The sequence below is a fragment of the Theobroma cacao genome, chromosome 7 (genome assembly GCF_053813885.1).
Source record: "Theobroma cacao isolate CCN51 chromosome 7, ASM5381388v1, whole genome shotgun sequence".
Classification (NCBI taxonomy): Eukaryota; Viridiplantae; Streptophyta; class Magnoliopsida; order Malvales; family Malvaceae; genus Theobroma; species Theobroma cacao.
The window spans coordinates 2,646,932-2,670,055 of record NC_142645.1 but is presented as its reverse complement, the minus strand read 5'-3'; the positions used below and the strand labels follow the sequence as shown (position 1 = coordinate 2,670,055).

The 23,124-nt window shown below is 33.7% G+C and overlaps 4 protein-coding genes, 1 non-coding gene and 1 pseudogene across 8 annotated transcripts; 4 read left to right on the top strand and 2 right to left on the bottom strand.

Annotated features, from left to right (window-relative positions):
* The first annotated feature begins 2,649 nt into the window (after positions 1 to 2,649).
* Positions 2,650 to 5,088, top strand: LOC148761434 (uncharacterized). Its single transcript, XM_088808243.1, has 4 exons — positions 2,650 to 2,901; positions 3,012 to 3,195; positions 3,290 to 3,651; positions 4,849 to 5,088. The coding sequence occupies exons 1-4, from the start codon at positions 2,650 to 2,652 to the stop codon at positions 5,086 to 5,088; spliced, it is 1,038 nt and encodes a 345-aa protein (XP_088664369.1).
* Positions 5,089 to 6,803: 1,715 nt separating this feature from the next.
* On the top strand, positions 6,804 to 7,356 carry LOC18593608 (germin-like protein 9-3; annotated as a pseudogene).
* Positions 7,357 to 8,327: 971 nt separating this feature from the next.
* Positions 8,328 to 8,960, bottom strand: LOC18593607 (germin-like protein 9-3). The gene has a single exon (XM_018124193.2). It carries the CDS (start codon positions 8,958 to 8,960, stop codon positions 8,328 to 8,330), a length of 633 nt encoding a protein of 210 aa, XP_017979682.2.
* A 1,767-nt stretch (positions 8,961 to 10,727) lies between these two features.
* Positions 10,728 to 14,687, top strand: ETFALPHA (electron transfer flavoprotein alpha). Of its 4 annotated transcripts, none has more exons than XM_007020918.3 (9): positions 10,728 to 10,953; positions 11,057 to 11,239; positions 11,411 to 11,622; positions 12,159 to 12,322; positions 12,611 to 12,769; positions 12,939 to 12,991; positions 13,437 to 13,577; positions 13,772 to 13,845; positions 14,446 to 14,687. In XM_007020918.3, the coding sequence occupies exons 1-9, from the start codon at positions 10,858 to 10,860 to the stop codon at positions 14,456 to 14,458; spliced, it is 1,095 nt and encodes a 364-aa protein (XP_007020980.2). In that variant the 5' UTR covers positions 10,728 to 10,857; the 3' UTR covers positions 14,459 to 14,687. The 4 variants fall into 4 exon arrangements, with proteins under 4 accessions (XP_007020980.2, XP_088663954.1, XP_007020979.2 ...); XM_088807828.1 differs by having other exon boundaries at positions 14,277 to 14,687; XM_007020917.3 differs by lacking the exon at positions 14,446 to 14,687 and adding an exon at positions 14,212 to 14,389.
* Positions 14,525 to 14,595, top strand: TRNAG-CCC (transfer RNA glycine (anticodon CCC)). Its single transcript has one exon. It is a non-coding gene; the product is annotated as a tRNA-Gly (tRNA).
* A 2,356-nt stretch (positions 14,688 to 17,043) lies between the features above and the next one.
* Positions 17,044 to 18,016, bottom strand: LOC18593605 (vascular-related unknown protein 4-like). Its single transcript, XM_007020916.3, has 3 exons — positions 17,574 to 18,016; positions 17,413 to 17,478; positions 17,044 to 17,297 (listed from the first exon to the last, which is right to left on the bottom strand). The coding sequence occupies exons 1-3, from the start codon at positions 17,910 to 17,912 to the stop codon at positions 17,157 to 17,159; spliced, it is 546 nt and encodes a 181-aa protein (XP_007020978.3). The 5' UTR covers positions 17,913 to 18,016; the 3' UTR covers positions 17,044 to 17,156.
* Between the last annotated feature and the right edge of the window lie 5,108 nt (positions 18,017 to 23,124).

Sequence of the window (23,124 nt, the reverse complement as noted above, 5' to 3'; positions counted from 1 at the left end):
CGGCATTATCTAAAGGGAAAAAGAATAGTTAAAATATATAAAACCAAAAGTGAATTGGAAAAAGAGTCATAGTATTAGGTTACAAAAGCTAGCATGGTGGAGTTCCCTGCCCTCCATGGCCATAGGGTCTCCTTTGCCACCTCACATCCACCCTCGTTCGGCTGAGCTTCAAATGGAAAACTTTGTTTAGGGTTGCATGTGCGCAAAGAAAAAGTTGGTTGGTTCAATTGAAGGAGAGTTGAATTATTAGCTCTGTTGCCACTGACATGGTGCAAAGTTTGGTCTGAAGTCTGAACCAAGACCTTTCATCCAGCTGTAGTGACTGCACACATCACATTGCATTCAGCTTTCCCTTGCCGACAATTACTTTGAGTTTGAGTTTGAGTTTATTTCAAAATTAATACTAATATTTTTACTAAGATTCTACCCTTTCTATTCATGGATGATTTGATTTTAGAGAGAAACTTCTCAGCCAGTTTGTTTACCTAGTTCCTTGCTTATATATCAATGGAAAACCTGAGCTTCTCTTTATTTATTTATTTTTTCATTACTATGATAAATTTAACTTGCCTTCATACCTGAGCTTCATTGCCTTCATTGCTTATATAGACTTTGAATGAATGTGGTTGAAAGAGTTAATAAGAGGGGGCCGTAACGGTGGCATGCCCAGTTCCTGAGCTCCCCTTTTCTCTTGCTGTCCAAACAACAGCCTTAGATCTACTTGAATTGTTAATACATATTTCTTCTGATCATAAACAAAAAGTTGAAAAATGTAGGACCACCCTCCTTTGGCTTCTTTACCTGATTCAAAATCACATTTGATGGTGGTGATAATTACAACAGTCCAAGGTATTATCTAAAGGGAAAAAGAAAAGTTAAAATATATAAAACCTAAAATGACTTGGAAAAAGAGTCATGGTATTAGGTTACAAAAGCTTGCATGGTGGAGTTCCCTGCCCTCAATGGCCATAGTGTCTCTCCTCAAGCTGCTTAGTGTGTTTCTGCTAGCAGCAATGGTCTCTGCTAGTGATCCTGATAGCATATCACACAATCGTCAGCCATATACACGTGTGTGGCAATAAAAAATCGAATAAAATCAATTTTTATATAGATAAATGTTGATAATATAGACAAATTAATTTCGTTTGTTTTTATTGTTTATTAAATTTCTAGACATTGTAAGTAAAGAAGAATCCATGTGCAGTTGGTTCAATTGAAGGAGAGTTGAATTATTGGGTCTGTCAGCAGTGACAGGACAGCTTAGGGACAGACTTTGAATGAATGTCGTTGAAAGAGTTAATAAGAGAGGGGCCATGGCAGTAGCATGCTCAGCTCCTTAGATCTACTTGAATTATCAAATGCAAATGTATATGTTTCGTCAGGTTCTTCTGATCTTAAACAAAAAGTTGAAAAATGTAGGACCACCCTCCTTTGGCTTCTTTACCTGATTCAAAATCACATTTGATGGTGATGATAATTACAACAGTCCAAGGTATTATCTAAAGGGAAAAAGAAAAGTTAAAATATATAAAACCTAAAATGACTTGGAAAAAGAGTCATAGTATTAGGTTACAAAAGCTAGCATGGTGGAGTTCCCTGCCCTCAATGGCCATAGTGTCTCTCCTTTGCCACTTTGGGGTACCCTGCGGCAGGCACCCTCAACTCACCTCACATCCACCCTAGTTCCGCTGAGCTCCAAATGAAAAACTTGGGTTTGGGGTTACATGTGCACAAAGAAAAAGTTGATTGGTTCAATTGAAGGAGAGTTGAATTATTGGGTCTGTCACCACTGACATGACTGCAAAGTTTGGTCTGAATCCACACCTCTCTTCCAGCTGTAATGACTGCACACATCACGTCGCATTTAGCTTTCCCTTGCAAACAATTACTTTGAATTTGAGTTTATTTCAAAATTAATATTAAGATTCTACCCTCTCTGTTCATGAATGATTTGATTTTAGAGAGAAAGTTCTCAGCCAGTTTGTTTACCTAGTTCCTTGTTTATATATCAATGGAGAACCTGAGCTTCCTTTTTTTTTTTTTTTTCATTACAATGGTAAATTTAACTTGCCTTCATTCCTTCCATAACCTTCTGATGCTTGCAATTCTCACCATCATTTGACCAATTAATATTACATATCTAATGAAGATATATATATATATATACATATACATTTATACTATTGAATGTCCAATACGCACATGAATCATATTAAGTGAAATTTATGATAAAAATAGTGTAAAAATAATAAATGAAATAAACTATATCTACGTAGGAGGTGAGAAGCAAATTCAAGTGAAAAAGAAAAGAACTGCAACAGCTTTATGAAGGAACTGGCCATTCTTTAAAAATTAAAATTGTTCAAAATGAGATCAATCAACTGGTAAAAGCGGAAGAGATGACGTGGAAATAGAGATCCAGGGCAGCATGGTTGAAAGAAGGTGACAAGAACATAAAGTTCTTCCTTGGGAAAGCAAAGGAGAGGAGGAGGAAAAACACCACTTAGAGCTTTGAAGAAGGAGAATGATGAATGGACAGATTCTGCAGGTGAATTGAGTTTGATTATTAATGACTATTTCATTGGCTTGTTTTCTTCTTCAGGTCGATTATAGATAGATGCAACCTTAATTGAAATACAGCAAAAAATAATGGACCAGATGAATGTTGATTTAAATGCTAGTATTTCAATGGAGGAACTGAAGAGTGCTTTGTTCCAAATGCACCCTACAAAGGATTCTGGACCAAATGGGATACTTGCGTTATTTTACCAGAAATATTGGCATAAGCTTGGGAGTCACACTCATAAATTTGTAGCTAAATTTCTGGAAGATCATATCAGTTCCTCTGAAATTAATCACACTCATATTGTGCCTATTCTAGAGGTAAATCAGCTAGAAAGGGTAAGCCAATTCCGCCCTATCAGTCTTTGCTACATCTTTTATAAAATTGCATCTAAGTTACTATAAACCATTTGAAAGGGATATTGCCTCATATGATTTTTGCAAACCAGAGTGCATTTGTCCCAAGGAGATTGATTTTGTACAATGTGATAGTAGACCAAGAATTTATTTATTACCTGCATAATAAAAGGCAAGGCCAATATGGTGATTTTGCTTTGAAGCTCGACATGAGCAAAACATATGACAAGGTTGAGTGGTGTTTTGTGTACATTATGCAAAAATTGGGATTTAAAGGTATGTTTCTAAATTCAATCATGAGATGTATATCTTCTGTTTCTTACTCAATTCTAGTCAATGGAGTTCCGAGTGAGTCTTTTTTGCCATCTAGAGGGCTACGTCAAGGAGATACCCTTATCTCCATTCCTTTTTGTTATTGCATCAGAAGCTTTGTCTGGTCTTCTAAATATAGCTGTAGCAAATAAGAGATTAATGGGTTTGAAGGTTGGAAGGGGAGGTCCTAATGTCACTCACTTATTTTTTGCGGATGATAGCATGATTTTTGGCAAGGCAAAGGGACAAGAAGCTTCGGTTTTAAATGATAATCTGGTGACTTATGAACAAGCTTTTGGTCAGAAGATTAATTTGGAGAAGACAGTTGTATTATTTAGAAACAATACAGGGGTAAGTGATGTCAAGAGGTATGCAGTATCATGGGAATCAATCAGAGACAATGGGGTTGAAATTATTTGGGTATGCCGTTGATAAGAGAAGGAATGAAAAAAACAAATTTTTGCTTATGTCAAAAAGAAGGTCCTGAAGCAACTGTCAAATTAGAAAAATAAACTTTTGTTAGTAGTAGGTAAGGAGGTCTTGATTAAATCAGTTGCACATGCCATTCCTTCATATGTGATGAGTTGCTTTAAGCTGTCGGATTCTGCTTTTCAAGGTATTGATTTTGCGATTGCTTGATTTTGGTGGGGGGTGATGAGAAGGATAAGAAGATTCATTGGAAGAACTAGAACTCAATGTGCAAATCTAAATTTTCTAGTGAAACGGATTTTCGAAATACACGAAAGTTTAATCTTGCGATGTTGGCAAAACAGGTTTGGAGGCTACAAATCAAAGAATCCACTCTTGCGTACCAAGTATTAAAGGCAAGGTACATTCCTAGGCATGAATTTGTTGATGCTCTAATTGGATCAAATCCGAGTTATAGTTAGAGAAGTATTAGAGACAGTTATATGGTAATCAAGAAAGGGTTGCTCTGGAGAGTTGGGGATAGAACTGATATCTTTGTCAAGAAAGATAGTTGAGACACTGAGACCAGCATTAATGTGTTATGGTGATGTAACGGAGGCAAGGTGAGTATGTGACTTGTTTGATTCAAGTACAATGTTGTGGGATGTAGAAACAAGTAGTAGATATTTCCCACCGTTTGAGTGCAATATGATTCTATCGATCCCAATTAGTAGGAGGCTTTCAAATGATAAACAAATATGGTTTGATAAATGGCAGGGTGAGTATATTGTTAAATCTGGCTATAGCCTTCTTTGTTCTATAACAAGCAGTAATGATGAGGCAAACTGCTCAAACAATTTTTCAATAATTTGGAAAAAGATTTGGAATTTAAATATTCCTAGGCAAATACTCCTATTCGCTTGAAGAACTATGAGAGGAATTCTTCTTACTCGGACTGTGAAAGTGAATATATTTTGTAATTTTTGTGGTAATGATCCAGAAACTAATTTTCACTGTCTATGCTATTGTCGGTACGCTTGAGTAGTATGGTTGGCTTCGAGATGGGGATTTAGAGATATTAGGATCCAGTTTCAGAATTTATTTTGATGGATTTGTTTTCTATGTGATTAAATCAATGAGGAGAATATTGAAGAAATTCTGTGTTTGTTATGGGCTATCTGGAAAGCTCGAAACTTGTTGATCTTTAAGGACAAGAAGATGGAACCAAACGAGGTTGAGGCCCATTGTTCTGGCCATAATACGCAACATATAAATGCTGAGTTGTGGACACCTTGGAGTGGACCACATGGTTTAAAGTTGAACGCAGATGCTACTTTATTTGTAAAGGATGGTGAAGCCATGATGGCTATGGGTTTTGTGGTTAGAAATTCTATTGGTGGCGTGGCACTCATGGATGCAAAGAGGATGTTACATAGTTCGTGTTTATGATGCGAAATTGAGGGTTGTTACATGGGCGGTGGTGATGTGTCCAAAAAGTAATTTTATGCGTGATTAGATAGAAGTTGACAACCTCTTGGTGGCTGAATGGATTTCAAGTAAAAATTTCAAAGGGCTTTGGGTTTATTAGTAGAGGATTGTGCTATTTTTTTGCAAGAGATGGCAACGCATATGGTAGCAACATGGTGGCTCATGTGGTAGCAAAGTTTGCTAAGGATATGCTAATAAATCAATTTATATGGAGGGATGCTTCGGGATGCTTCGGGATGCTACTCTCATACCAAACCTGCTTAGAGATATTGTGTTTAAAGATGCCTTGTTGATCAATTAATTAAAGAATGTGTGGGTTTAGATTTGCTTATTTGTAATGAATGATTAGCTTGGGTATTCTTTTTTCCTTACCATGATTTTTATCCCTATGAGTTTTTTCATTGTATGGTTTTTAATGAGGCTCATCTTTCATGTTTTATACAATATTGTGGGTAGTAATTGCAATATATTATGTAAAGTCGCTCACAATGTATTGATGTTGATGAAGTAATGAAATATTCATCTTTCTTTTAAAAAAAAAAATTAGAGGAAATTTGTTCTTATTACTCAAAATTTATAATGAATATTGTTTTCTCCCACACAAACAATTCAAACATGGCAAAATCTAATGAAATTAATGATTTCATTAGACCATAATTATTGTGATTATGCATGAGAGATTTAAAGAAATTCAATAATTATTTCATTTTGTTTAACAACTATTTTTTTTCATAAAAAAATTTTCGAGTGAATAAATAACTATAAGGTATAATAATTGGAACCCAAAATCACTCAAAGTAGAACATAGTTTAATGGCTATCTAAAATGAAATTTACTAAGATAAAAAACATTAAAATTAAATTCTGACCTATCTTTGTTTAACACGTTTCTTCTAAATATATAATAATGAAAGATTTAGTGGACTTGACCTGATGAGCATGTTTGAATAAAACATTTATTCATGTTTATACCATAGTTATTTATTCATTCTTAATTAATTCTATGATTTTACCTTTTTGTCATTTATTTTTCACTTAATAATGTATAATTAATAGTAACTTTTATGAAGTAAAAAACAAAGAGTTGTACCAAAAAAAGTTAAAAAACAAAACGAAAGAAACAATGAAAGGGCGCACAAGAATATTTTTTATTATTTTTTTGTAGGAATGTGCAATGCAAATTGCTAAGGTGTGTTTTCATTATTAATCTTAGACTTGGAAATCTAGCTACTGGAAGACTCTTCATACAAAAATAAGTGAATATTAACAATCAGAGTTTTATTTTTTGAATATATAAATAAAAGATATATTTTATTGTCGAGTATTTTAAGAAGACTTGTTAAGATTTTCAGTTGGTATTTGATTTTTTTCTTTTTTTTTTTTTTGAGAAAAAATTTATATTTGATTGTTAATATAAAAGATGTTCATGTAATGCAGGCCAATGGAAAATACAGTGTTCTTGCTGCCGATGAATTTGATCACATAGGATATTCTCAATTTTGACAATTTTGACATAGAATTCTCAGCTGATTACTCTATAAGTACATGCTCCAGGAAGATTTGTATAAGCTAAAACACAATCTTTTCTCAACCAGCTTCAAGTAAAACTGTAGTGCTACCAAGCATGGCATGGCATCAAGTTTCTTCAACTTGCTTAGTGTGTTTCTGTTAGCAGCAATGGTCTCTGCTAGTGATCCAGATATCATTTCAGATTTCTTAGCCCCTGCAAACTCTACAGCCCTTGATGGAAATTTCTTTACCTTCAACTTCGCGGTATATTCGATGCTGACTATTGACCGGATTCAAGGTTACAGAAGCTAGCATGGCGGAGGTCCCTGCCTTTAATGGCCAGAGTGTTTCCTTTGCCAGTTTGGCGTACCTGCAGGCACCTTCAACCCACCTCTCATCCACCGTCGTTGTGCTGAGCTTCTCTCATCGTTGTTGATGGAAGCCTTGAGGTTGGTTTTGTTGACACAACCGGCAAGCTTTACACCCAAACTCTCCAGGTTGCGGTTATCTTCGTGTTTCCTTAATAACATCCTTGACATTTCGCATTAACTTAACCATGGCTGTTTCTGGCTTTGGCAGTGCAAATGCAGGAACTGTTTCTATTCCATCTACTGTTTTTGCCACTGGCATTGATGATGATATCCTTGCCAAAGGCTTTAAAACTGACTTTACTACTATTCAGAAGATCAAGGCTGGCCTTGGAGCCAAGGCCAAGAATTGAAGCACCAAAGATAAATTGCAGAAAACCAAATGTAGTAATCATGTTGAGTTTCATGAATAGCTTTATATTGTTACATCATGTTTAATTAGAAATGAAATTGGTTTGAATCATCCGATAAACCTTGTGGAAAGGAAATCCTTGGCTGGCCTTGGTTTTCCTTTGTCTCCTTTTCGTTCTTGGTGTTCTGGTTTTATTATTTGAATTAGCTAGTATTTGACATCATTCAAGGAAACCATAGAAATTTTAAGCCGAGGAATCAGTTGCAAATTCTCTTCTGGTTAAGTTAATGCCAAATGTCAAGGATGTTCCATTTGGCTGCAAAGAAATTGAAGATAAGGATAACATTTTTGCCCACCATATACATGGACAGTGGCAGCCAAGCACTATTTCAGGTGGTTCAGGTTACATTTTGCTAATTATGAATTGATTTCTCAGTTAAGAAACATACAGACAAAGGCTACTGACCAATGTTGATTTTCAAAAGGGTCCAAGAGCTTGGATTGTAAACTTAATCCCCTAGAAAATTTGTTCTTTTTCTACTAGGGACAGAGTTTTTATTATCTTTGAACATTATATTCTCAGCCATAGGCTTTCAGCAAAACATGGAAGACATGAAAGTATGAAACTCTACAGGTTCTTCAGTGGGATCAAAACACAAACAAGGGAACTCAAGGCAAGGTAGGTTTTACGTCTAAAAGATTCTAGCTCTATAATCCACACTTGGAGGCATTGTTTGATTTTCTTTCTAATAATCTTCATCCATGGCACTTTTTGCTGTCTGAAAACTTAGAATTCATTGAAAAAAAAAACTAAGAATTCATAACAAATTAATCCTTAATGCAAAAAGAACACAATTATATTTTGCTTCATCTTGATGGTTCAATTTCTTTAGGTAACTCCCCTTTGCAACAGAACAAGACCAGCACATTGAAATCCGAAAATTTAGAATGTTCATAGTTCATGATCCCATCTCAGGCCTTGGGTGCAAGCCCTGCCTTGAGTTTCTGAATAGTGGCAACATCAGTTTTGAAAGACTTTGCCAAGATCTCATCGTCAATGCCTGTTGCAAACACAGTAGAAGGAACCGAGACGGTGCCAGCAGCTGCACTACCAAAGGCGGATATCGCAATGGCAAAGTTTTTCTCATCACAGTTGAGCTGATAGTGCAGTAATCCCTTAGGGAACACAAACATGTCTCCGGCTTGAAGCCCTCGTGTAAAGAGCCTGTTAGCAGTGTCAACGAACCCGACTTCAAGGGTCCTGTACGTAAGAAACAAAAGTTCCGCGGCTCGGGGATGGGTGTGCGGAGGGTTGACTGAACCTGCAGGGTACTGCAAAACAGCATAAGACACACTTTGTCCATTAAGGGCAGGGAATTCAGGCATGGCTGCTTTTGTTACTGTGAAATTTGCTGGTGGATCAGAGATAACGAGTCGCCTCATGCCTGTGTAGGTGAAAAACTTTCCATCCAATTCAATAGCATTCACTCCAGCTGGAACAACAAAATCAGTGATGATATCTGGATCCCCAAATATTGCTACTCGGAAGAAAGGGAAAGCAATGGCCAGAGCTAGGAAGAACTGTTGCTTGACAGTCAAGGCCATGGTGGAAAAACCAGGATAGTAACAAATGAAATGCTTAAACAGTTGCGGACATGACTTTCAGCAAGGTTGTATATATACATATATACTTGATTTGCAAGCATTACACTAGACAATTCCTTTTGTTTTGTCAAAGTTCACGACAAAGGCAACAGCTCTCAACATAACTATAGGCTCAGGTGTTTTCTTGTCTACGCTCCAGGCTTTCTTTATTCGGAATTTAGCTTGGGTAATACCACATATCCAGTCTTGATCCATCAAAGACAAATGCATCAAACACAACCAAATTGTTTTAGTAGGAAGGAGCAGACTTGGAACCTTAAATGAAATACAAATTAATGATATTTAATGAAAAGGGTTTTTCAAGATGTTGTTGCAACTATTATCTTCTCAATCTTAAAATAGTAAGTGACTCGTCACATCTTAAAAATTAAAATTTAAAATATAAAAAATTAACAAATTTTAAATGGTACAAAGACATATTCATAACCAAAATAATACAAAGATCTGACAATTAACAATCTTTTTGAAAGGATAAAGTATAACAGAACTTCCTACGTTATTAGGAGAAAGAGTTAGAAACCAAATAAAGGATGTTTATAGAGGAATAATTTTTTATGAAAATATTACATATGGTGAACTCATAAACTTTACCCAAAAAGATGGATTAAAAATTTATCAAAATTTAAAACTTCGAAAACAATTAAAAAAAGAAAGATATCTTTGCAAAAAAGAATTAAGATCATTCTGTCAACAATTTGACATCAAACATGAACCTTTTTCCTCAAATACCTGTTGTCCAGCAAACCAAAATAAAAGAAACATAAGAAAAGTATCCCAAATTATTACAACGAATCAAAATATAGGAAATATAAAAAAGATAAATCAAAACGGAAAGAAGAAAGTAAAATAGACAACAATAAAATGTTTCAGATGCGAAAAAATTGGTCACATTTCAAAATTTTACAAAATTAGAAGAAAAATCAATGAACTTCACTTAGATGAAAACATTGAACAAAAAATTAATGAAATCCTATTAGAATCAACAACATCGATGAGACATCAGACAATAAAAAATCTACAAGCGAATTCCAAATAGATGAAATACAAACTACATCTCAATCTTCAACAGATAATAAAGAACAAATTAATGTCCTAACCAAAGATCAATGACTTATGATTGAAGTCATTGATAAAATCCACGACCCAACACTAAAAAAAGAATACCTTAAAAATTATATATATATATATATATCACATAAATTTATATTATTGAATGTCCAATATGCACATGAATTCATAAGTGAAATTTGTGGTAAAAATATTATGAAAATAATAATTGAAATAAGTTAAAATTTATTGTAAAATGATGGAAATTTGTTGTTATTACTCAAAAATTTCCACCAATTAGTATTATAAATATTATTTCTTCTACACAAACAATTCAAACATGAAAAATCTACTGAAATTAATGATTTAATTAGACCATAATTGTTACGATTATTCATGGGGGATTAAAAAGATATTCAGTAATTATTTCATATTATTTGACAACTACTTTTGTCGGTGAAAAAAAATTCAAGTGGATAAATTACAATAAGGTATAATAATTCGAACCCAAAATCACCCGAAATTGAAATTTACTAAGATAAATAACACAAAAATTAAATTTCTAATCTGTCTATGTTTGACACGTGTCATTTCCTTGTTAGCTGGGCATTTTTATTACTTTTTAGCCTTGCTTGGGCTTTTATTGGGCTGCTGCTGGGCCACTAGTGTTTCTCTTCGGGTAGACGGCACTGCAGAAACCGGCGCCTTTCGGATAATCTACCGCCAACAAAAATCAAATAATCCCCAAAACATCCGGCGAGTCACGAAGGCGGAAAAAGGGAACACAGAAATGGCGAGTCGTTTAGTGCTCAAAACTCTGTCGAAACGACATCGTATTAGCTCCACACCTCTTCCTTTCCTCTCCAAATCCTCGGGGTCTAGATCCGTAATTATTTCTTTCGTTTTCCTTTTATCAGAATTTTAATTGATAATTTGAAAAAAATTGAAAAATTTCTCTCATTTCGATTTTATTTTTCTTTAATTAAAAGGCAAGTACTTTGGTCTTAGCCGAGCATGAAGGCGGCTCGATCAAGGCTCAGTCACTGAGCGCGGTGTTGGCCGCCAGCTCCATCGGTGAAAACAATTCCGTTTCCATGCTGTTGGCTGGCTCCGGTTCTTCCCTTCTAAAGGCCGCCGAGAATGCCGCCACGTGTCACCCTTCTCTTTCTCAGGTAAATCGCACGTGACGTTAAAATTGTATGATTTTCCTTTTACTAATAATATTTCACTTATTTTCTGATTTATGTTATTAATTTTTTAATTTCTTGTTAGTTTTATTAAATAAAAAATGCAAATAATTTGGGGTTTTTACTAATATTTATAAGGCTGTTGTTTCATTGTAGGTTCTTGTAGCTGATTCTGATAAATTTGAATATCCTTTGGCTGAGCCATGGTCTAAGTTAGTCCAACTGGTTCAGCAGCAAGGAGGCTACTCTCATGTCATTGCTACTTCAGGTTCATTCGGGAAGAACATATTGCCGCGTGCCGCTGCCCTTTTGGATATTTCTCCTGTTACTGATGTTGTTGAAATTATTGGATCCCATCAATTTGTCAGGTAAAATTTTCTTTGTCATACTATCTGTGTACTTTGATGGATACTGTTTGTGTTGTATGTGAATTGTTGTTGCTTGTCATGCAAGTTGAGTTGATTGAGTTGTGTTGATACACTTGAACTTTTGAAAACATGGGACTTTTATCAGAATGTCATGTGATTAAAGTGTAGGCTATTGCGTTTTGATGTTCGTTTCATTGTCTACTAGTTGTTTGCACATCAAGGGCCAAGAGGGGTCTTGAGTTTGAGCTGTATTGACATGATTTAGGCTGTGTAATAGTACTTCTAGCTTGTTGCGATTGTAGTTATAGTATGTGTTACTTGGTTTGATGTTTATGATCAATTTGTAACTTTAAAGCTTAGATTTTGCTGTTACTATGTTTGTTTCCTTTATGAAACTGTGTAGATTATAGGGGTAGGGACCATAGGAAAGTGACTTAAAATGATTATCGTGTATTCTGCATAATCCTGCATGTGGTAATGAATCATTAACGTGCCTTTTGTTGAACTGATTTTGAAGTATACTATCTATGTAACAGGCCAATTTATGCTGGAAATGCCCTTTGTACAGTTCGATATACTGGTGCCAGCCCTTGTATGTTGACTGTTAGATCCACCTCTTTTCCAGTGCCTCCAGTCTCGGGTGATTTAAAATCTGATAGGGCTCCTATTTCTCAGGTTGATCTCTCAACCTTAGATGAAGGTCTGTTTACCTTTTCTTGATGCATAGATGTTCAAATTGGCTTGTCTCTGCCTTCAAAGTTATCTTTTCCCTTCCTGCTTCAGAGAAGAAAGGAACAAAAAAGAAGGCATTTGGGTTCTTATAGTTTTCGCTGCATATTTCATGTGCCTTAGGAACTATAATGTTAACAAATTTTATCTTAAGAAAACTTTTGGGAATTCTAACTGATTAGTTTATCTGAGCTAATTTTGTGTGTGCAACTTGATTCTATGCCATGTCTTGACCTTAAAGGTCATACTTTGATTGCAGATTCTATCGGTAAATCTAGATACATAAAGCTATTGTCTGAGGATACAGAGCGCCCTGATTTGGGAAGTGCACATATTGTGGTTACTGGGGGGCGAGCTTTAAAAAGTGCTGAGAACTTCAAACTAATAGAGAAGCTAGCAGAGAAACTTGGTGCAGCTGGTTAGCTTCAAGAACTCTACTGTCTTGAACTTTTAAAATCCCCATTCTATTGTTGTCGTTATCATGTCTTTCTTCATATAGATGGCATTTTTGTAAGTGTTTTAAATTTTCATGATATTAAGCTCCGTGGTTCTTCTTTTTCTTTTCTTTTTTTTTTTTTTTGGCGTAGTTGGTGCTACCCGTGCTGCTGTTGATGCTGGATTTGTTCCCAATGAACTACAGGTAAGATTCATATCGTTCTCTTCAACTTACAAGAATGCCATAAGGAGCTTCTATCATGTTATTATGTACTTTTTGATTGGTTCTGTCTTTAAGCCATTCAAGTGGAACATTGAAACTATTATTGTCATGCTTTGCTTTGATGAGCTTGACTTCTTGATATGTTGCCCCATTTCTCTCATTTCACCAAACAAGAACACACACACACACACACACACACATGCGTCTTATCAATTTGCTATTTGATGATGAAATGTAAAGATGCCAAGGTTTATAATCTTTCCTAGGATATATATTATGTATCTTAGTTTCTTCAAGAAAAATGCATTCACATTTGAAGGAGAATCTAAAACTGAAATAGCTCAAAAGATATCAAATTTGTAGTCCACATAATTATCTTAGATATGTTTTTCCTGCCTCATCTGATTTGTAATACTTATCTTGTCAGGTTGGTCAAACTGGGAAAATTGTGGCCCCAGAACTATACTTGGCATTTGGCGTTTCAGGAGCCATTCAACACTTAGCAGGCATGAAAGATTCCAAGGTTATTGTTGCTGTTAACAAAGATGCAGATGCGCCCATTTTCCAGGTAACAATCCTCCCTTCCTATTATACACACATCCATCTGTCCTTCCCTCTCCCCCAGTTCTCTGTCTGTCACAGAAATGTGAATGCAAGCATGCGTACACAAAAAGGTGCTTATATGACCATGTGTTCATACAGACAAAGATGTGAAATACTGATTGATTCTTGATGCATTCCATATTCTTACATCTGGTGCAGGTAGCTGATTATGGACTTGTGGGTGATCTTTTCGAAGTGATACCGGACTTGTTAGAGAAGCTTCCTGAGAAAAAGTAGGCCTGTATACTTCAAGTCTCCTTATAGTCCTAAACATTGTTGAATGCTTGTTTACATGAAAAATTTCAAATTGAATAGCAATAAAAGTAATGATATGAAAATTCACTTCGAATAAACAGCCCTTTTTACCCTGCAATATCAGTTGCTAGTTTCCGGTGAGCGGAACAAAGCAGATGTCTGTTCTAAATCAAAAGTCCAATGGAAATCAATCTTGAAATGACCTAAACCTATGTCTCTGCCATGAAGGGGCAAAGAAAGCATTATCATCACATAGTAACTGCATTTTACCAGTCTCAAATTGTCATCAAACCCAATGTTTGAAACTGGACTGAGCCCAATCGAAACTTCCTTTTGTTAAACAGGTCGATAATGCTAGAAATGGGATAGTTTGTGTTCTTGAATCACGTAAATGCCTTCATTTCTGTAGGTACCTTTCTGTTTCAAGGGATTGACATCTCTTTGGAAACCAAGCATGCCTTTGGTTGTAAACTCTGAAGTTACTCTTTTATCTCTTCATTACTACTAAAGCAATTAGCTTAATTGAAGGTATAATCACCCAAAATTATACCAAATACAATGGTTTTGATGTAATTTAGGATGTTGACTTAAGTTGGCGTAAGAAAGGCCAAGAGATCTGCCATTGAAGAGAAGTTTCAAATTCGTTACTCGGTTCAAGCGCATCTGGTGTAGTGGTATCATAGTACCCTCCCACGGTACTGACCAGGGTTCGATTCCCCGGATGCACATGTGTTTTCTCTTTTCTTTACTTTTGTAGAATTTGGATCAATACAAAAACTGCTTAAGAACAATGGAAATGAATTTGATTAGACTGGTTCTGTAAGCCAAGCGAAGGAATGGTATGTCAAAAATGGCAAATGGGAAAGGCAGAAACCCTTTTCAAGACCAAGCAAGGTCAAAGGAAAAAACATGGATTGTTTCTTTTCATACTCTTCTCCTTTTAGCATGTGGTTCTTGTCCCAATAGACATGTTCAAGGTCCACCAGGTAAATAAAACCTGCTTTTCTTAGAGTCTGACCAGAATGCTTGGATCCATATATATCTGTTTGCATCAATGCAAACCACAAGAAAGTTGCATATTTTGGGAGCATTGGCTTGGTCTTTGGCATATATCTTGTTAACTTTTTCATTCCTTCCTCTTGCTTGTAAACAGAATAAGAAGCCTTTAACCATGTGTGTTGTCAATTTTTTTTCCCTTTTTTAGAGAAAAACAGGCAACACATATATCTAGTCTTTTTTGCTTGGATGGAATTTCTTTATGATACTTAATTGTCACTTTTACCATTATTTATGTTGCTGAAATTACTAATGAACCCATCATTTAATTTAAAATTTCAGGTAATGATTGAATACAATCGAATCCGTAAGACATAAAAAGATACCCAAAATTAATGTTTTTTTTTTATTCATAAAGAAAAGTAGTTAATTTTTTTTGAAGAATATGTATTTTTTTCAAAGATGATGTATTACTTTCATATAAAAACTTATTTAAAGATGTATTAGGTTTGACTTAAAATGTGATGATGAAAGAAAGCACCTTTTGGAATAATTCTTTTGGTGACAAAAGCATTCCTGACAACCCCCCTCAGAATTTTGTATTTGGCGGCACATCTTACTTTTGGTACCTTCCTCACCAGATTGAACAGGCAAGCACTTGAAGGGTGAGGCGGCTCGGGCTGGTTTTGCTTTCACTTAAGCAAGAATGTTACTTTCTAATAAAACTAAGGAAATTGCAACACAAACCATCTATCTCTTCGGAGAAGATTTGCAAAGAAAGATTTATAAACCCGAACAAACATGAATTGTCGAAAAAAAATATTCGAATCTAACTTTTTAAGTAAGAAAATATATGTACCTATCATTCAATAAAATGTTTGGGTGCATACAGTTTCTTCTAATAATATTTTTATTGTTGGAGACATAGTTCAAATGATAATTATAAGAAGAAAGAAACCAAGCTTTGGAACAGATAAGGTTTTGAAAATATATATGTAAGACTTTGTAAGAATATTGGAGATAGAAGAAAAGCAAGTTAAATGGTGCAGCTTGACATCAGCTGACATTTGGGAGAGTGGACGAGAGAGACAGAACACTGCCTAACCACAGTCGAAATAGACTGTAGTACTGTTCTTTTAAGAAGGGAAATAAGAAAGAATTGGACCTAAAAAAGCAAAAAATTTGATCACTTTTAAGAAAAGAAAACTTGCATGTTGTTATCTTGGAACTGTTTACAGTCTCAAAATGGGAAATAATTGCTAACCTAGTTTGGGATTTAGTGGTATTTTACAAAGCATATATAGTTGGAAAAAAAATTTTTTTGTTCTCCCTTTTTTCTCTTTGGGTTCAATTATGGTTTCGGAATGGCACAAAGAAACTACATAAAGTGCAACTATGATTGGTCAACATTTTTCCTCTCATGGGTGATGATCAAGACCTTCATGTTGAATTATTTCTTTTGAGTTTTACATAAAAAGGGTATATACTTTAAACTACACTTGCAAGTGTTCCTCGTTTGCCTAACACAATTTTTAATTATATGATCAACTATCAGCTATTGATTCAATGAATATCGATTTCAATTAAAAATTAAGAATTGAAATGTGCTTTTAATGTTTTGAGATCAATTCTTGTGCTTTCGATTGGATTGTTGTAATTTGATGATCAATGTTGACAGAGCCTCGTGAAAAATTAAATTGTATTGAAGGTTATTTATCTTTTAATCACATTTTAAGATAATCAAACTCATACAATGATCGATTGACAAAAATTAAAATACTATGCACTAACAATTTTTCCATCTTCTTATAATTTGACTAGCCTTGAGATATCTCTCAATGTTCTAATTAACCTTGGTTATATTATCTCAATAAAAATCTCCATTTGCCTTTTAAAAAAAATAGGTGGGTTGTTGTTATAAGTAGGAATTCAACTGTGCTGGCAGGGTAGGTATTTCCAAAATATATTACATTGTTTGACCTTTTCTTGATGTATGTCTTGAGGTAAGGATATAGGTCATTAATGTTGACTTCTAGTTAGTTGGGATCAATCTGACCTTTGGGTATTTTTTTTATTGATCTCGCATCCTGTTTTTAATCCTTTTTCACATATGCAACTGAAGAGGGCTACTTTCTTCTGAACTTTTATCCATTTTATGAACATAAATTTGCATACTTCAATTGTTGCAGACAAGAAACAATGGCAACTCTTAATTTTATCATCATGCACAGCACCATTCTTTTCATTGATGCACAGAGAGAGAGAGAGAGAGGGTGCTGTAATGGAATTGAAATCAACCTAGATAGTGTACTACCATAGACAAAGGAACTAAACAAAGACCCATTTTCTTTAGTTCAGTGCCATCATCTTCTCTTCCTATAAGACCCAATTCATCATTTCTTTCATCTATTTGTCCTGATGCACTGCCTTTTTCCTATAAAAAGAATTGCAAGAAAAGGCACGCTTGTTAGCATGTATACCATGAATCTGGCAAAAAAGGAAAATTATGTGGCTAGAATTAATCAAAACAAAGCTAATTGAGTTCTTACCTGAGATTTGTCCATCACATCTTTCTGCTTCAGGTTCTTATCAAAGTGGTTGATTAAGTTACAAACCTATCAAAATTGGTGCAATTTTATTAAGGAAAACAAGAAGTTGACATTGATTTTTTTTTTATTTTAATAATGTTTGGAGGGAAACATAAGCTGACCTTGGGGCTATTTGCAGGAGAACTAGCAGTATCCTCCAAATCATCATCAACCAAACGTCCTTTATTACACTTCCTCTTCTTGAAACTCAACCTGTTACAGCTTTTACCTAAAGGAGCTCCAAAATCATGTCTTCCAGCAGCAGAACAGGCAGCATCAGAAACTAGAGATGAGCTTTGGTAATTGATATCAGAAGAAAAAGAGCTGTTTTCAACATCCATATCACTGTTCTTATTTGATAAACTTTCAAAATACATAGTCCAACTACTCTCCTCAGGATATTCATCAGCTTCACCATGAGAGACAGGTGATCTGCTCATAGAATTCATGGAACTCGCCATATTCTATGAACCCAATAAGAAGGAGGAGAAGGAGAGAAAAGCTTATAGGACAATATTGAAGATCAGAAAAGAGAGAGAGCTGATGACTCCTGACAAACCCCCCTGCAAAACTATATTTATAGTAGAGAGAAAAACAATAGACAAGTTGAGAGAGTTTGGAATCTTGGTGTGTGTGGGCCAAATGGAGAGTTGGGGGAGGAGAGAAGTTACATTTGGCTGCAAAGGAAGAGTGGGGTTTGACATTTGTGGGAGTAGATTAGATGTCTATGCACCAACAGAGATTTTGTTTTAAACTTACCTTTCCACTAAGTGTGTTGAATCAGTCACTTAAGTCACATAGTCAGACTAGCCCCTTCAGTCATTTCTTTTACTTTTCCATCTCAAGAGATTTGGTTTGTTCATTTTCTCATTCATATGTTTCATCAAAGCATCTGTTCATTTTGGTAATATTTTAAAGACCTTTGATTAATTTTCATGTTAATTTCTTAGCTAGGAGAGATATAAGGTAAATTTAATCATGATACTTTAATCTATTTTATTAAAATTTGTCATTATATTTTTAATTTCAGTGATTTATGAATAAAAAAATAACGAAATCAAAACTTTTTATAAGTAAATTTCATCAATTTCATTATTTTATGCTCAAAAATCGACGAAATTAAATACCTTTGATTTTAAATCTCCAAAATAGCCAACCTCATTAAACCAAATCATGATGGTTAATTCATAATTCTTCTATTTATCAATGGTTTCCTTTGAATTCTCAAAGTATTTGTGAGAAAAGGAAATTAAGACTTTCTGTTGCTATACCTGAATAATATGAAAATCTTTCTTCTTCTTCTTCTCAGTCATCCGTTGAATTAGATATACATGCCCCCATCATTGAAATGGAATATATGAGTTTCAGAATATTGACTTAAGCCAAGAACCAACCATTAAAATAATCCCATCAAAAGCACTTTCAGAAAGCTTAAAATAATGTTAGCCCATCGCTTTCACTGCCAAATTCTTTCGCCACCTCTATGATTGGTTTTGGCTGACACTTATTGATAAAATAATTATCTTATTTTCAGTAGCATTTGCATACGCAAATGTGTTCATCATGTAACATATCAAATTAAATTTCTCATTTTTCTTTCATCAGAATTAACTTTTCACGAAGTAAAATTTTATAGATACCGATATATACGATAAATGGATTCTCATATTATCTTAGTTATTTTATGAAATAAAAGAAAATGATCTTTTGTTATGTAGGGTAATTAATAGCTAAACAAAAGTAATGATTTCATGTTAATTTTATCTTCTTCTTCTTTTTTCATGGATATGCGATAAGTTGATATTCATACTGTCTCAGCTATTTTATGAAATAAGAGAAAATTATTTTTCTTTACAGAAGGCAATTGATAGTTAAAAGAAAATGATGAATTCATGCTGTTTTTACCTCTTTTCGTGTTTTTCTTTTTCTGTATCTCTTCTTCTAATATTTCATAACATTGAGGAGACAACTACTATAGTACTTAGTACTAGGCATAGAAAATTTGGAGGCCTCATCCAATGTCTTAACCTATCTTTTGAAAGTACAATTATTAGGATGATTAGATATTGGAATGCATCATTTCATTGACCGAATCAATGAATTATTAGTAATACTCTATGCTCGAGGGTTTGATTGAATGATTGCAGATATATGTATCTCTTACTCGAAAAGATAAGTTTGAATTGCTCTTTCTTCTAATAAAACATAAAGTAAAAAAAAAAAAATTGTCGGTTATAACATATATGAGATTATAGGTTAACATCATTATATAAATAGAAGATTACCATGATTAATTTTCCTTCATAAGAATCAAAGTTTAAAGAGATAATCCATAATTAATTGGTTAAGCGATCCAAAAAAATCTCCATAAAAAAACAATTTCCATATATACGAACACTTTCATGTGAGGGGACCAAGGGAAACCTCACATTGTCTTCATGGTGGGAGTCCATTGTAAAGGACATTTTGGAAGGTTTCTTCCACATTGTTTCCTCAATCACCACAGACTTTTGCCTTGTTATATGCAAACACCTTTAACTCTCATTTACTCATTTCTTTTTAACCTTCTATTCTGGTCTTTCAAAATCCCTTAGCCATTTACATGTAAGTCCTTAAATCCCAAAATTCCCAATTTTTTTTGTGTATTACAAAATAAGAATAGTTTTCATCTTGTTGTCACTAATAATCTAATTTTATTGACTTTTGTGTTTTTTTTTTCTTTATAGCATTATTTGGATAGAAGATATGGTGAAGATTTGTTTCTAATTTAAAAAAAAAAACATTCTTTTTTTGTCAACTGTCAAATAAGGCTTAAATTTTTCTGGCAAAGGCTTCATCATCTTGGGGGACCTGATCATGACATTAAGGCTTGAGCTTCCTAATATTTTTATTTCCATTTTGGAAATTGACATAATTAGATAGATAAGGTATTTGTGATCCTTAACAAGGTATCAAAATTAGGTGTCACCTTTAAAAAAAAAAAAAGCATGTTGTCGATGGCCTACTCACAATATTAATTAATTTCAAAGTGTTTCAAAATGAAATGATATATCGAATTCTAATATATATATATATATATATATATATATATATAAGATTTTATGAGAAGCCTATATACCTAACATGAGGTTGAACCAAAATGTGGGTGACATGTAAAGGAGTCCCCAGAGTGAGGCAATAATTTTCCATGTTTACAAAAGGGATGATGATGGGTAGCACATTTCGTCGTAATTCATTTTATCATAGTCCCACGAATCATTTATAAATGAGAGTTTCATATAATATTTTGACATATTCTACAAATTATTGTACTGTAACCGACTAATTGTAACGTAATAATTATAAGAGATATATTCAGAAAACAATGATACATCATTCTTGTTTTCTTCGACACGAAGGAGTGAATTTTATGGGAAATTAGGTGAAGCTTTTTCTTTTCTTTTCTTTTATGTGTATGTTTTCCTTTGTTGTCAATGATAGAGATGTACACAAAGATTTTGGTCATAGTTAGAGGAAGGCCCCTTTCACCTATCAATTTTCTGTAACAAAAACATAAAAATTGACTGAGAGAAATCACATGCGGGGGGCTTTCATGCCCCACGTGTGCCCCCCTTGACTGCACTTTCTTGCCCCATGTGAGGTCGGGCTCAAAGACAAATCAGTCTTGTCCCAACATTTTCAATTAAACCAATCGAGAAATTAGGGATTTGGGTCATTTTCCCACTTTTATTTTTTTATTTCTTTTCTTTTTTATTTTTTGGGGTTTCATACTTGTGCTAATTAAGATTGCACTTATGATTATTTTTATTTTTTTTCATAATCTAATTACTACATATTAAGATTTAACAAATAAAAATAATTACTTTCTTGGGAACATTTTCCTAAGAAAAATACTTATTCAGTTATTACTAGACTACAAAAGTAACACATATACACACACATAAAAATAAATAAGATGGTACTGATCACACACATATATATATATGCATCCGTACATATATATATAATATAAAAAATTCAATGATTCTCCGATTTTACACCAAATAATTATACATGCTATAAATTGGCTAGCTTAACTAGTTTTACTCTCTCTCTCTCTCTCTCTCTCTCTCTCTCTATATATATATATATATATATATATATATATAATTTATAGTGAAAATTATGAACAAAAACTTTTGTTTGGCTTTCCATGAGAAGTAGAGATGGAGGTGGTCCTCATATCTAACAATGTTTGGCCATGAATTTTAGGTCTTTCATAGTTTCATATATATATATATATATATATATATATATATGTCAGCCGAGACATTGTTGTTTGTTAACTGATATCTCTTATCTTGTTTGTGGTATGGTCCTTGAAGAATTTTTAGGTAAGAATTGTGATATAACACGGTTCTTTCTTGCCTAACAAGTTCTCTACTTCTGTAATGTTTCCTTATTTTTTTGAAAATCAAACATATGGAGGAATCAACAACACAATCGTATACGCCATCTTCTTCTTCTTTCAAAGCCTCCCAAATTTTGTTTTTCAACAAACAGTGATTACCTTTTAGCCAAAAAGCAAGAGTACAATCGATTTTAATTTAAGATTTGCCGTCAAAAGTGTTAAATTTTTTTAGTCGAGTATTACAAAATTAGTACTTGTTAATTAAAATTATATTAAATATTATCTGATTATTACTTATCGGTTATTACATTTATCGCATTGTAAGAGTTTATTTACGAATAACATCTTTCTTAAGAATATACTCGTTATCGAAATCTAAGAGTGTTTTATGGTTCAATTTCTAAAACCAGAAACTTTGGAGGTGAAGATCGATTAGCTTTTAGCCACAAAGCAAGAGTAAGATCGATTTTAGTTTAAGATTTGTTGTGAAAAACGATGAGTTCTTCTTACCAGTGCTATAAAAGTACTTGTTAATGAAAGATTACAATTAAAAATAATGTTTTCATTCACTACATTAAATATTATCCAATTATTACTTGTCAATGGTAACATTTGACTAGGATTTATAGTGAAAAATGCTAAATTCTTTGGACGGGGTTATTAAGATATATTTTTTTGCTCGGTTATCAAAATACTTATTAATTAAGATTATAATTAAAAATAATGTTTTCATTTCATATATATTAAATATTATCCCACTGATTATTGGTAAATTATTACATTTAACGCATCTTAAGAATATTTTTTGAATAATATCTTTTTTAAGATGCTCGTAAACGAAATCTAAAAGCATTTTATGCTTTGGTTTCCAAAGCCGAAAACTTTCGAGATGAAAATCAATATATATTATACCCAATGATCAAAATAGAAAATCTTTATATATATATATATATATATATAACTTTTAATATTTTATTCTATAAAAGTTTGGAGTTACTTCAATTGTAACTCTCCAAACAGAGAACAAAATTTTTTTTGACATAAGTCCTATAGAACCAAGATAGATAATAACAAGAGATGGGAGTGATTTGAACAATCTTTTCTTTTCCTATGAATGCTTCAAATTATTAAGCTGGAAAATGTACTGAGATGTAGAGGTAGACGTACTCTGTGAGTCAGTGGGGGGAAGCTGTCAATCATGCAGGGATTTGCAATGATAAAGGCAGTACTTTCTGCAGTGAAAATCCTTAAAAACTGCCAAAGGTAAAGTGACAAAAAATTTG

Excerpts from the sequence above, each read along its gene's own strand:
- LOC148761434 (XM_088808243.1), top strand. The coding sequence starts at position 2,650 with ATGGACCAGATGAATGTTGATTTAAATGCTAGTATTTCAATGGAGGAA. Across the intron at positions 2,902-3,011 it reads AGGTAAATCAGCTAGAAAGG|AGTGCATTTGTCCCAAGGAG; the intron begins GTAAGCCAATTC and ends TTTGCAAACCAG. Across the intron at positions 3,196-3,289 it reads GCAAAAATTGGGATTTAAAG|AGGGCTACGTCAAGGAGATA; the intron begins GTATGTTTCTAA and ends TTTGCCATCTAG.
- LOC18593607 (XM_018124193.2), bottom strand. The coding sequence starts at position 8,960 with ATGGCCTTGACTGTCAAGCAACAGTTCTTCCTAGCTCTGGCCATTGCT.
- ETFALPHA (XM_088807828.1), top strand. The coding sequence starts at position 10,858 with ATGGCGAGTCGTTTAGTGCTCAAAACTCTGTCGAAACGACATCGTATT. Across the intron at positions 11,240-11,410 it reads GTCACCCTTCTCTTTCTCAG|GTTCTTGTAGCTGATTCTGA; the intron begins GTAAATCGCACG and ends GTTTCATTGTAG. Across the intron at positions 12,770-12,938 it reads AGAGAAACTTGGTGCAGCTG|TTGGTGCTACCCGTGCTGCT; the intron begins GTTAGCTTCAAG and ends TTTTTGGCGTAG.
- LOC18593605 (XM_007020916.3), bottom strand. The coding sequence starts at position 17,912 with ATGGCGAGTTCCATGAATTCTATGAGCAGATCACCTGTCTCTCATGGT. Across the intron at positions 17,479-17,573 it reads CTCCTGCAAATAGCCCCAAG|GTTTGTAACTTAATCAACCA; the intron begins GTCAGCTTATGT and ends CAATTTTGATAG. Across the intron at positions 17,298-17,412 it reads ATGTGATGGACAAATCTCAG|GAAAAAGGCAGTGCATCAGG; the intron begins GTAAGAACTCAA and ends TTCTTTTTATAG.